At 43.4% G+C, this 14294-nt stretch overlaps 1 protein-coding gene across 1 annotated transcript in view; it reads left to right on the top strand.

The window, feature by feature from the left end:
• The window catches only part of LOC142900668 (glypican-5-like), a 446285-nt gene that overhangs the window by 420631 nt on the left and 11360 nt on the right, over positions 1–14294 (top strand). Inside the window, exon 10 of the mRNA XM_076045076.1 lies at positions 7871–8015. Within this exon, the coding sequence (XP_075901191.1) occupies positions 7871–8015 (145 nt within the window). The remainder of the gene's footprint in view (positions 1–7870; positions 8016–14294) is intronic.

Here is a 14294-nt window from a genome sequence, read left to right as displayed (position 1 = left end):
AAGAGAATTTTGAAACTCATCTTTTTTTTTTTTTAATTTCTGGACATAATTTACTGCCTCATTTGCCAGTGTTTTATGTTTATTAACACAGTTAAGATGAAATACTTACCTTTGATCTTTAAACAAAGAAAGACAGAAGCCTTTGGAGGAATTCCTGTTGTTTGGCTGCTGTATATAAGATGAAATGATCACCAGCACCAAATCCAGTATATCGTGCCATGTATCCAATGGGTTGTACTGGTACACAATCTTAGTCTCTTACTTGAGTTCAAGTTAAGATGGTGTGTCAGCTAGATCGATAGAGAGGATTTTGGTTTAAATACTGATTGGACAGAGCATGAACGTATCTTCAGCATTCGCCGTGTCCGTGACACCCTGATGTACAGAGGTGGTTAGTATTCCTCAGGGCGGACGCTACCTGCCCTCAGAGGTTGGAATTATTCATGTCCATATTTAAATATTCATGCTGTTGTTGGTTTGATCTTTGGCTGTTATTATTATCAGAGTGAAATATTAAGTTCAACCTCTCCTTCCTCAATGTGTGACGAACAGGCAGTAGACAGTTGGTGAAGATAAAGCTCCAGGTGTGCATTTATGTGTGTGTGTGCGTGCACAAAAGCTTCTGGCTCTCGGGCTTCTGTTATCACCTTTGTGTGAAACATGACTCAGTGCAATAAATTTAAATGTCAGTTTCTAACGAGATGCTGATAACACTGCAATAATAACATTTATAAAGTCAATATTATAACTGGATTGATGCAGCACCGTTAATATACTGGACAGCCTGGCAATAACTTGGATGGGTTATGTGGGAATTTGGATGATGCATTTCAGCAAATGCACATCGTCAATTTTTGTGCAAAAGTCCCATTTGCAGTATTTAAAATTCTGTGTTGTCAGTCAGAAAAGAACGGTCATTTATTTATTTATTTGGTCAAAATATGACCAAATAAAAAAACGGCTGGAGCTGGCAATTTCTGTTTTTCCATTCTTTCTGACACGTCCCTCTTATCCCTCTGTAAGCTTTCCTCTGGGAAAGAGCAAATGTTTTTTATCACAGACAATCTTCTAAACTGAACATACCAGTGTTTATTTAGACTTATTTAGACTTAAATACATTGAAAATAGGTACCAAAATAACTGCGGGAAATAGCACACTTTAGCCTTAATGAAAGCTGATTGGTCTGGTCGGACACTGACCGGCTGAACATCATTTTCGGACGCGAGCTTTTCAAGATGGATCTGCAAGACTTCAGCCTTGAAATCCCAGCAGTCCGGGTATCTCGCAAGCAAATCTAGTTGCAAAAGCCTGGCATGGCAGAACGCTTCAGTAAACACGAGTTAATATTGGTGGATTGTGGTTTGGCTGGTGACACATACAAAAATAATTTGCAGAAGTATGTAAAAGGGATTATGTATAAACTATAGAGACCAGTTATAACCAGAGAGCTCAGTGATTACATTTCCATGACTCGGAACGGGTTGAAATCGGATCTTGAAGGAGAGCTAAACAACATCAATTTTACTACACATTTTCAAACACAGAGGTAATCCAATGTGCTGTACACATAACAAGCAACACATCAGGCAATTTAAACAATGTTACATTACGAGAACCAAGCAGAAACAGCAAATGCTACAGTGCATATGAAGAAATAAATAATAAATAACTGCAAAGCGTGCTCTTTATTGAATCAGTGCTCTTTCAGTCTCTTCATTGTTGTGTGTTCCCTTTGTGGGTTGTGTGTATGATTAAGTAGCAGGCTGCAGAAAAAAATGCCATTCAAAGATAAACAAAACATTACCACAGGGATGGTGCAAGTGAAAAAAAGGTATCTCTGGCTCATCAGCCAGGTGAGACAGCTCAGTAATCACTCACGCTGTGCCCGCCTGCTCTCTGTTTGGGGCAGCAGAACCGCAATCAGGCCCGTCAGACAAAAGAGGGATTAAATTATTACATCACGTAATCGCTCCCAATCTGTCTCAATTCAGTCATAAAACACAGAGCGCCGTCCCCTCCGTCGGGGAGTGTCGGCGCCGCTAATGCCGGCTGTCTAATCAAAGCGCAAAGCAGACACCAGGCTATAAATCACACACATTTTCCGCGCTGTGTAATCATGAGGTCGCGACCGGAAATTGTCATTAGCCACGAAAAGAACCTGAGGCACTGTGTTTGCTGTCGGTGGTTGTAGAATATTATTGGAAAAATCAACGGCGGGGGACAGGCTGAGGTTCATTTTCCATTTTCTTTTGCTGTTGAAGCCCTTTTCCGCGCCGTCTGACGTCGGCGGCCACTCCATTAATCACGTCGCATTTGCATGGAGGAAATGCCAAGTCAGCAACGCGCCCTGTGTACACACAACGCGCTCGGCAAACATTCCATGAAGCTGTTTGCGCTCTGGCTCTCCCCTGCCCCCTCTCCCGGCTCCATTAATTCTCCGCAGTCTCTCTCACGTTCTGTTGAGTCTGTGATTTAGGGTAGATTGAAACTTCTGCCTTGAGCACATGCTCAACACCCCTCGGACGGCAGGAGGAGAGGGAAAAGTCAGATGAATGTTTTTGGACGTGGAACACGCATCCTGTGGATGGATGGATGGCACCGCAGGAACCAGTCAGAAACGATGGAACTTGTATGCACTGTGAAGCGCAGGCTATTTTAAAGTGGCAATGCGCAATATTAGAAATAAGGTGATAAAAAAAGCCGATATTAATAGAACGTCGGTATGTGAAGCTCCAGTGGTGCTATTTGATCTGAGATAGCGTCACATCACACCCCTACTCTGTCTGTTGATATTGAGCTCTTTGTATCCTTGTGTTTACCAAGTGGGATGGCTGTACATACACATTGGTGTATGTGAATCTCTGCCTCCCCACCCCCTCACTGAAACAGTTGCCCCACCACTGTTATAAATAGGGAGATTTAACTACGTCTACTGCTGGCAAATTTGCAAATAGCATGAAACGTGCTCTGAATGAATGCTAATGTTGGCTGAAATTATGGTGGATGAAACCCTAAATCTGGAGATTTGCCTTATATTACCTGTGCTGTTACAGTGTTGTGTCTCCAAGGGGACCACTATCAGTGACGGCCCTGCACACAGATCTAAGCCCCCAGGATCCAAAATGGCAGCCCATTCATTTCAATGGAGTTGGAAACACTGAAAAAGTTTTTGCGGTTTCTGGTTGCGTCCACATTACGCAGCCCACAGAGCATGTGCAGAAGTGTCTCTTCCCATCATGCCTCTGTAACAGTTTCTTTTTGTATTGTGGTCAAAAGGAAAAGTGTTTTTTGGTTCGAATTGGGTTTTTGACTGCAGTTCCTCTTCTACCAATTCTGGTAACACAGGCTGACACTCTGGACTTAGGGGTGTGTCCACCTTAGTTTATCATGCATTACCTACATTAATCATTGTTTTTCCTTGTTCGTTTGCTGGTCTTGCTTTTTATGGCCGTAGGCTGACGCTTTTGGTCTACATGCTGTTACGTTTGCATGTAACAGCGATTGTGCGTTCTTTCCATCTTTTGGACAAAGCGAGAGAACGCAGCTCCCCTTGCAAAACTAAATCCGTTTCGCAGGCTGTGGGCTCCCATTGTCCTTTTGAACAAGTCGAGACTTTGGAAAGTCTGCAGCCTGTATTCATCCCTCCTTAATGCCGAGCAGCCCCGGTGTTTTCTCTGTGGGGTGAGCCATTAGTCTAGAGCCCACACACATTAATGCTCGCCGTGTATTAATAATCATTCAAGCATGTCGTGTGTGCCACTTGCACAGCGAGGGTGAGAGGAGGACCAACATATAAAACAGGACAAAGGAGACTCCTCGGAATTGTAATTTTTTTTCCAGCGGCTCTGATTTGGTGGTCCGTCTTCCACCATGTCTCTTATCTTTCAGCGTTCCAATTCTGTAATGTGTTAATTAGACCTTTACAGCGGAGGGTTGGGTTTCTCACAAGCTCTCGCCCTCTGATGGGATTCCATTAGCGCAGGCACTCACTTATCCTCACAATTAAAACTGGTGCCTACACGCGCGAGCCAGTCAGGATAGACTTAATCAGCCTGGTGAGGGCCGCCCCTGAACTGGAAAGGGCTGCGGTCCCATCACTTTAGGACGCACTAATCGACTTTTACTCTAGAGCGAGTTGAAGGTGACCACGGTGGAAGAAGGATGCCTCTATTTGAGGCTGTTTCAAATTCTCATTTTCATAATTAATCCAGGTTTGTCTGAATTGTCCAGAACACTGAGCTGGATTCCCGGGCTGATTCCTGGGCTGATATTAAATTATGGAAACTATTATAGTTTCCGTCAGTCAAGATGGACAATGATCTGAGGAATTGTCTGTCTCACAGCTCGAGACCTATTTGTACACCATCAGATGCTCCTCGCTGCCATCATGTGCCCACAAACACTTTTTTTTGTTCTTTTTCAACCCAAAAATACTGTCCAGCTTTCATTTATTCCAATTTTCCAAGCGATCCTTCCTCCTTTCCTTCCTTTTTTCTCACATTTCCTGCCCTTTTAATCAGTTTGATTATTACCCAGTTTTATCACGCAAAAGAAAGAAAGTGAAATGGACTGGCACAGAATCCTTTGACCGTTTGAAAAACAACCCCCTTGTGGAGCTTTGGAAGTCGAATGTGCAGGATCTCAGAATTAAGAGCTCGGTCGTCCGCTCCTCTATTGCCAGAATACAGTGTAATAAAGAGACAAACCAGACCGGATGATTGCTGGTTCCCATCATCAAGGCCGCAAAAATTGCTAACCAGCTTTCATAAAAACCAGAAGAGTTATATTTCTCTCTGTTTCGGAAGGACACTGTCATCGCCTGGTTGCATGCGGAACCGCAGTCACAGCCTCATGAGTCATGAGGCTGCAGGATCACGAGTCATGAGGCTGTGACTGCGGTTCAAAAACTTGAAATCAAAGAACCGTGTGCATTTAAATCACGCTTCTTTCCTGACAATCTCTTATTTGCAGAGCTGTCTACACATCACTGCAGGATTAATACTTTTATGGACCGCCACTATTTGGCAAGTTACTCAGTTGATGCTGTTACAATTTCTTCTGTGACTTTTATGAAATGGATTTCAACAAGATGAGCAATTTTTCAAACACGGTTACTTTGGTTCCAATGCCTCGTTATTTTGAATGACTGTGGTCTTTTTTTTGTTGGTAATACACAAAGTCAAAATAAACCACCTTTCCCCTGCAGTTAATTAAACCACTCTGGAGCTGCTCTCCTTGAAATATTGTGCTTAGATGCCCGTCCGTCTCCCCCCGGAGAGTTTTTGGGGCACACGAGCCGGGTTCCAGCCTTTTCCACATGACTGAGAAAACACAGCCCTGGTGGAAACATCGCCGTAATTCTTTTTCTGTCCTCCCTCAGCCCTCATTTGCAGTCTGATGACATGACGGTGAATCACCGCGCCGAGTCTAGTCCGTCTCCTTGTCCCCCCAGGCGCGCTGTCATAATGTAACCTTGTGGTCTCCTTGATTTGGCTGGCCCACACCTCGAGAACATGCGTCGCCTCTATTTATCAACGCGTTTGCAGCCGCAAGAGACCCGAGACGAGTTAAAACACTGACGGAACAACAAATCAGCGGGCCTGTTTCTGCTGTTCATCGTTTTGAATGTGGGCTTGGCACAGTAATAAACTGACAGAGATCAAACAAGAATCAAGAACAAAGATACAATACAAGATCTTAAACGGGGCTGTGGAACGACACATTTTAAAAATTTCGATTAAGCTCGTAATTGCCAAAGTGAACCGCGATTAATCGCATTTTCATTTGCACGTTTAAAATTCTATTATTTTTCCTTAGTGTGTCCATATTTGTGTAAAGCATGCTTTATTCTTGCGCAATTCTATTCTTGCGAAGCAATTTGGACCGGTCTTTCGAAACGTCAGGGACCTCAAAGCGACCACTGGCGTAGGTGGTAGAGAAGGCACTGATACCTCTCCCAGGCTCGTGAACAAACCTGGCCATTTGTTCCAAAGTGTTCGTCATTACTAAAACTTCAACAAACCAGCTCTCTGTTTGGCCTTCCTTGCCTATAATTTCACAAGCGTATTATATGAGCGTGTATATTGTTCCTATGGAGTTGCTATGCTCTGTAGCTAGCATTGGCTTTGTTGTGACTAGAAATGTTATCTTCTGGTAGAATAAAATGAAATGTCAGTGCAATGCATCTTTTTTCCCTTGATAGATCTTGCTTTATCTTGGCTGGAACTTATATTACCTGCCTTCAAAACAGTGCACATTTATCACACCCCGGAGCCAATTACGTGTTCCTGTCACTGATTATGTGTGAAAATCCATTCACTCAAATCCTGCTTGTTTCATTTTTATTTTTTATGTTTTATAATTAGTGAAGGGGCTTTGCCATCTGTTTTAACACAAACTATCCAAGTCACAGGAGAGTTTTGAGGTTCTTGGGTCAAGTGAAACCTGGGATCCATCTTTGATCATTGATATATATTATATTATATTATATCATTGATAGAATGGTAAATGGACTGCACTTATATAGCGCTGTCCGGCACCTTCACCGTACCCCAAAGCGCTTCACAATGGCCTCTCATTCACCTATGCACACATGCATTCAATGGTGTGGCTGCTGCCATGCAAGGCGCTGCTTAGCCCCATTGGGAGCAATTAGGGTTCACTGTCTTGCCCAAGGACACTTCAGACATGTGGATAGTTGGAGCCGGGGTTTGATTCGCCAACCCTTCGATCATCAGTTTGCAGTCCGCTCTACCAACTGAGCCACAGCTGAGTCAACACAGAGCCAACTTTCTTCTCTGGTTGTCACTGACTTGATTGTTACACAGAATGACACCTTTGCCTTAGATGCAGTGTGGCTGGCTGTGGTTGCTGCCCAGCAGCGCCCTTTCTCAAGAATACACCTGTCAGGCCCCGTGCTTAGCAACCACCTCTTCATCTCTACATCTCACGACGCCGCTTTGGCCTCTTTCCTTCCAAAACTCTTGATGAGCTTCCTTTATATAGCGAGGCGAGAGGTGTCGATGTTTGCTTGTGGAATGTTGTTGTAAAGTGAAGTGTGTTGATCAGGCCTCTAGAGTCGAGTCCTGGCCAGCCAGAGGGGATGAGGGGGCATTCTGCTTGTGGGAAGGCAAGGATTTTAAATATATAAAAAAGAAAAAACATGATGCTGTCAGTGATGATGTATTTTACTGCTTGAAGACCAGTTTGACCCTTTCTGTTATTGTTAGGATCTAATTGCATTTTTTTTTAGTTGTTTGTTAATGTTTCTAAAATCCTCTTTTCACCTCACATCATGGTTATTTCAAGAGACTGAAAACTCACTAACCTTCTGTTTGCTCTCTGGTATTCATGTTTATATGTGGGTTTTGGTGTAAATCCTTTGATTAGTTTTTTTCCCAGGAGTATTCCAGTTAGGAGGTTCAACAAACTCCGAGTCTAATCTTGAACTGAGTTGACTTTGGCTGAGCTGTAAAATTATGAACTTCCAGTTCCAGGACAGCTGATTTGAATTAAATTAAATTCAATCAACTCTGACTTTGATCACTCTGAGTGACACGAGCGCACCACAACGACACAGGTTACGCGTAGACTGTGTTACCACAGCAACAGACTTCAAAGTTGCCCCTCTTCATGAAACGGGCCGCAGTTATTCCTGTGTCCCAGGTTTGTCTGGAACTGAAAAGCCAGAGATTCCTTAATTTCAGGGTTAACATACTCAAGACCTTTCACTGAGCCCACTTTTTGGAATGCACCTAGGTTGTTTTTTCACATTCATGATGAACTTTCGCTGCTTTTGAGGCTCTCCGTGCTCTGTGCATTAGAAAGGCATCACGCTGAGACATTTGCTCCGTGCGTGTTTTCGTGAAGGAGCTGCTCGAGGAGCTCGGCTGGGCGAGGAGAACCAGGGTGAAGGTGGAGGAAGAGGAGGGCGGCAGCGCACAGGCGGAGAGGGGCAGCGGAGACGACTGCGATGACGAAGACGGCTGCCAAGCCTCCGGGGATGAGGACGGCGGTGAGTCATGCAATCGGCGGCACTCGCGTGCTCACGCGAATACCCACAAAGCAGGCGTCCTGAAAAAACATTTGCAAACACTAACTAAATATGTGTGTATACCTGCACATATATTACTACATATATATAATATATGTGTATGTATGAACATATATATGCACATACTGTATGTAGGCACATCAAAGGCCCCTTGGCATGGAGAGCTGTAATGCTCACCACGCTGATTCTGCAGCCTCTTGGTATCTCGCCGAAAGGCCCGAGGGAGGGACAGCAGGGAGAGATATATCCCCTCTCACTCTCTCCTCTGGTTTCTCTGCTTCCGCTCTGTCCTCCTCTTTCCGCTGCTCTCAGCACTTTGTTCCCCTCTTTCTCTTTTCGGACAGGATAAAAAATGCGCCAACATCCAGGTCACCCTCCCGAAAACAAAAAAAAAAGGGGGAGAAAAAAGAGAAATATAAAAATAAACTGCAATAATTCATTCATCTCATCTTTACTTATTCATTTTTCTTATGCTTGGTACCATACATAATGCATGCTTTTACATGGAGATCTGGCCACCCCAGGAGCCTGGAGGTAATCCCGCAGAGCGAGGCTAGTTTAGATTTGGTTTTAACGCAAGTCAAGGTCTCTTAGGGCTCAAAGAAAAACAAATAAAGCACTTCACTTATTCATCATGTCTGTCTTCTCTCAGTTTAAAGGCCCAGTGTCCATGAGTTATTAAAGAGATCTATTGGCTTTAAAAATGAAGAGAAAAACATGTGTGTTTTCGTTTTGATAAAGTCAAACTTCTTTATTCTTGAAGTGTTTTCGCTCGCTGGGAGTGTTTTTTCACTTGAACAGCAGGTAACTTGTAAAGACTCGGTCATATCGCAGCACCTAGGGCAGTGGATCAGCTCAGCTTGTAAGAAGTGGGACATTGTGCATACCGGAAAACATTTAAAACTCACATTGTTGTCCATATGCTTTATTAGCACTAAATACAATAGAGTCTTGCATGTTGGAGCTTTAATTCAAATTCTGTCTGGAACCCACTCATGCACACTCTGTTTATGGTCTCCATTGATGTAATATTGACTTCCTGTAAAAGTGTTCAGCAAACAGGGAGAGTCGATTGAGACAGCCTTCAGGCAGAAAATTACATATACCATTTTAAATATATCCCTGTTAAAAATGTCATTCATTCACAATAAAAAAAAAAATCATTTCAAAAGTTGATGGAAATATGAAAAAAAGGCTACTACTTGGATATACAGGGCTAATGTTGTTGCCCACAATAAAGTAAATAATCAAACATATAACAACAGTAATAAATGTACAACATTACAAATTTACTTTTCTTGCTACAATCATTATTGGAATAACATTACATTCAAATATTGTTTCAAATTATTGAAACATTTGTCCATCTACACTCTGGCATTTTACTGCTTGGCCAACGCAGAGAGACGAACAAGAACTCACACCCACACCTACAGACATCTAGGAGTTGCCACCTCACCAAAATAACAGCATGTCCTCGGCCTGTGGGAGGATGCAGGACTACCTGCAGAGAACCCATGCATTCACAGGGAGAACATACAAACTCTCCACAGAAGGAGTTGAGTCACTTTATACATAATATAATATAATATAATATAATATAATATGATATGATATGATATGATATATTATTCATCAAAATGTGGGTCGTTATTTGCTCTATTGCACATAAAGCAGGTAAACATTCACTTAATTGTAAAGTACAATTAAGGGCTTTAAAGTGATCAAATTAACATGAATCTGTTGACATTTGCATGGCTTCACTTTTGCTTTTGTCCATTTTACAACAATAAATATAGGCACACACAACAAGGGAATAGCAAAAGGATTTACATTGAAACAGAAACTAGTGCGATATGTAGCCGCTCCAAAGTCTCTCACGCAGGTTTTCAGAATAAAACCTTGTAAATTGTTTTAGATTAAAACCAATCCAATATTTTTCAGATGCTGTTATGGTTTTTCTGAAGGGCAAGTGGCCCTTAGAGCTGCAACACGTACCGCAATATTTAGTTTTGGAATGACTCTCCACATGCGTCTTTAGCAGGAAAAGCACATTTGTTGATTTGCTGGCCACCACACTGGCTGGCCACGCCCACCTGCACACCGACTGAACTTTCCATGACCCAACTGGTCAGTGACAAGAGTTTCCGTGGTCGCTCGCAGGATGACCCAACCCTGTGATTCCAGGATGGACCAATATGGCCCAATCAATGTTTGTTTAGCGTTGCTTTCTGCAGTTATGGAAAGTCACGCTGCGGCAGGATATAAAAATGGACAATATGACGTTGAGTTGTTGCTCCATAGAATTGATTGTTGCTGAACTGGGACTTTTGCATCTCTGTGACCCCTGAGGTCGGTCATGATGTCATGGAGCAGGATGGTGCCTGCCTGGAGGGCAGTATGGCCAAGGGGTCATGGTTGCTGCCTTGCATTAACGGTAGTCATGAGGTCACTGTGACGTTTGATTGGCTCTCATGCTGCTGGTTGTGAAGAGCTGCCAAGCTAATTATCTTCATCACTGTCACAGTTTGGACATTCTGGTCCCGTTTGGACATTCTGTTTCCCCCACTTTAGTTTTTTCCGATCAAAGAGACTCCATTCTGCTTGCCTGCTTTGATCTGACTGGTTATGTATAAAAAACCCTGCGTGCCACTGATTCCATGCCAGATTGTTAGTTACCTTCCTGTATTCAAGACCGAAGACTGTCATCCACCTTGCCTGCCTTTGCCCAGCTTGGTCTGCCCGATTCTTGATGTCCAGCCTGATTCCCGATAAGACACTTTTCATCTTAACCTGTGTGTCAGCTGTGCTGCAATTGGGTCCAAAACAGACCTGTTTCAGTACAATCTGGCCACAACATGGACCTAGCAGAAGCAGTGTCACCACAGGCACGCCTAGAGAAGGTGGAGAGTGTCCTTCATCATCATGAAGCTCGGCTTGCCTCCGCCGCTGCAGATGTCCACCAAGCTGCTGTAGACCAGCAACAGGTAATAGCAGCGCTAACCGCACAGGTTCAGCGGCTCTCAGATGCCTTCTCGCGGATGTCAACCTTAGCCCCCACCTCAGGGCCTTCATCGGTTAGAACCCCATTGAGCCATGGGTGGGGGTCCCGGAGCGCTATGCTGGAGATCCAGAGAACTGCAACCCATTCCTCACCAACTGCTCGATCCTGTTTGCGCTGCAGAGGAGGCCAGGGTGGCTTTCACCATCAACCATCTCACAGGAAGAGCTCGTCTGTGGGGGACCGCTGAATGGGAGCAACGCACTCCAGTCTGCGCCTGATTCCAAACCTTTCCTCGTCTGGACCGACCACAAGAACTTGGGAGTACATTCGGTCAGCCAACCGACTGAACTCCAGACAGGCTCGGCGGTCCTTATTCTTCACAAAGGAAAATCCGGCACCGGCGGGGGAAGACGGTTCTCCTTGCCGCGACGCTGGCGTTCCTCAGGAATGAGACTGGTTCTGCCAATCTGCATAGGTTCTGGCCCTCCTTCTTGGAGTGGGGCCACTGAAGCTGTGACCTCGGAAGATGAGCGGGCCTTGTTCCAAGTGCTTTGGTTAACGCCTTCTCGCCGCCTCTCCTCCCGTCGGGCTTGGATACGTTGATCCACCCGTGTTGTCAGCTCAATGAGCCTATCCAAAGAATTAGGGAGCTCATTGGAAAACAGCTCATCCTTGATGTAACTCGCCAGGCCCAACGGGTAAGCGTCACACTGGGCCTCAACATTCCAATTGCATGAACAAACATGAATTAATGAGGTGCACCCACTTTGTGTCAAACACACACCATAATAACAAATATACAATATCATCTTACTATTGACAAAGTCATTGAAGATCTCGTCTTCTTTTCTCTCCTCCAATTCGTGCCCAGTTTTTGCAAGTTCTTTGCTGAGAAAACAACTTTTTTCGGCAGCAACCCTTTTTCTGAATTGTCTACATATGGGTGAAAGCGCCTTTCCACAGACGTCTGTGGACGCCGTGTACATGTCACGATCCATTTCAACATCTTTACAGGAGTACTGGAAAACATAAGAAAAACTAAATGAATGTTTGTTTGTGAGGAATAGCTTACGTTTCTTTTGGGACAAAAACTCACAGATAATAGTTGCATCTCTTTCCTGAGGGCTTTAATTTCAGGTTCTGTCACAGTTTGGACATTCTGGTCCCGTTTGGACATTCTGTTTCCCCACCTTAGTTTTCCCCGATCCTTTCCGTCATCAAAGAGACTCCATTCTGCTTGCCTGCGTTGAGCTGACTGGTTATGTGTAAAACCCCTGCGTGCCACTGATTCCATGCCAGATTGTCATTTACCTTCCTGCATTTAAGACCGAAGACTGTCATCCACCTTGCCTGCCTTTGACCCGCCTGCTCTGCCTGATTCTTGATGTCCAGCCTGATTCCTGATTAAAGTCACTTTTCAAACTTAAACCTGTGTGTCAGCTGTGCTGCAATTGGGTCCAAAACACACCCGTTTCAATCACATGACAAAATAGCAGATTTTAATTTAAAACACTCGTTCATGATGTAAACGGTAGGAGTTCTCTTTTTCACTAAATATATAATACCAGGGTCATATCATACTCTATATTATATGTTGAATTCTGTGGCGCTATGTCATTTCAACAACAATGCCAAAGCAACAAAAATTCACACATCTAGTCATTTTCTATCTGATTTTACTCATTTAATAAGTTTAAAGTTTAATTGTTCATTTTTTTTTTAAAGTGAATTCTTTCTTTTTTTAATTTCTCACTCTCCCTTCTTTGATTAAAAAAAATCAACTGTCTCGTAGAAAAGATCATGAAACCGCAAGGAACTCAATTCCTATTTCCTATATATAACACAGTGGGCAAATCTAATGATCCCCTTCCAGCCCACTATATTGCTAGTTCATTACACAGCTCCAATATATAACTACCTTTGTCTTTTTCTGTTGAACATACTGTTTTACAGTCAATAGGGAATTTATTAAGTATGTGAATAGATCTTTTTATTTGTTTGTTTTTATTATCAAGTAAAAAGTCTGTGCGCCCTGGATCAGCATATATTTACTATACAATCACATTTAGATCATTTAGAATGTAATGTTTGATTTGTAATTCTTGACAAATGTATCTTTTTATGAATCTGTGTCACTTGCTGTTTGTTATTGTATAAACGTACAAGCACACAGCATAAAAAAAAACATTACAAGCACATCTCCCCACTTGAGCGAAAGTCTATAATCTTTATAATCATCGTCCAAAACCAGTAAATTGGGTGCAGTAGAGTGCTGCTCGGGTGGTCCTTGTTCGGAACGCAGCACCGCACCAGCACATGAGTTCTGTTGCCAAGAGGCATTGATCGCACATGCACAAACAACAGCCTCAATGACAGATTCCACTTCACGGATCTGTTACAGATCTTTTTTTTCTTTTTTTTTTCTGAATCAAAGCACATGGTTTTCACTCTGAAACAAAAAAACAAGAAAAAAACATGTTGTTGGCTGTGTGGACACCAGTGCAGGACACCAGTGGTTGTGTGTCTAATAGAGAGAGTATAGTGAAGCTCAGGAGTGATGCTTTGCCCATGGACATTGGATGAGTGTAGTATGGGAGGCTGTCTGGGCCATAATTGAAACTCACTCGTACATACATAGTCAAAGTCTCTTACATTTGCTGTAGAGTCATTCTCTTACATATATAGTCAAAGTGTCTGTATGCCAGAGTGAGTAATGAATTATGGCCCAGACGGCCTCTCATAGTTTAGTGTGTGTCTTATCCAGTGATACTGAGTAAGAAAACAACTGTCGTAGCTCTTGGGACATAACTTTTATGTTTTAGCGTCATTTATAAACAATGGATAACCTGCAGCAAAAACAGTACTTTCAAAACTGCATTGACTTCCAAACAGGATGCCGTGTTTATCCCCTCGCAGCTCGCACAGCGATGGAAGATTAGCAGGGAAAACGACGTCTGAATGCGACTGCGACGTGACATTTATATCCTCCTGAAATGTTTCTCCTAGACCGCCGCGCGCTCTCATCCAAAAGCCGTTGTTTGTGACATTTCCCCGTCCTCCTTCCCTTCAACCTCGACGTGCCACGTCTGCCGAGACCAATCCCTCCTGCCGGGACCCAGACTGTTGCTTTTCGCCTGTTTTCTCGAGAAAATTGCTGGTTATGATTTACTAGGCTGGCGGCGACATGCGGGGATTGTGTGTGTGTCTGGAGCTGTAATGAATTCCTTGAAAAAGAA

This window comes from Nelusetta ayraudi, unplaced genomic scaffold, assembly GCF_046127955.1.
Source record: "Nelusetta ayraudi isolate G7.1 ecotype Tasmania unplaced genomic scaffold, CSIRO-AGI_Nayr_v1 ptg000084l, whole genome shotgun sequence".
NCBI lineage: Eukaryota > Metazoa > Chordata > Actinopteri > Tetraodontiformes > Monacanthidae > Nelusetta > Nelusetta ayraudi.
Note: the sequence above shows the minus strand (reverse complement) of the source record. Positions and strands in the feature narration are given on the sequence as shown.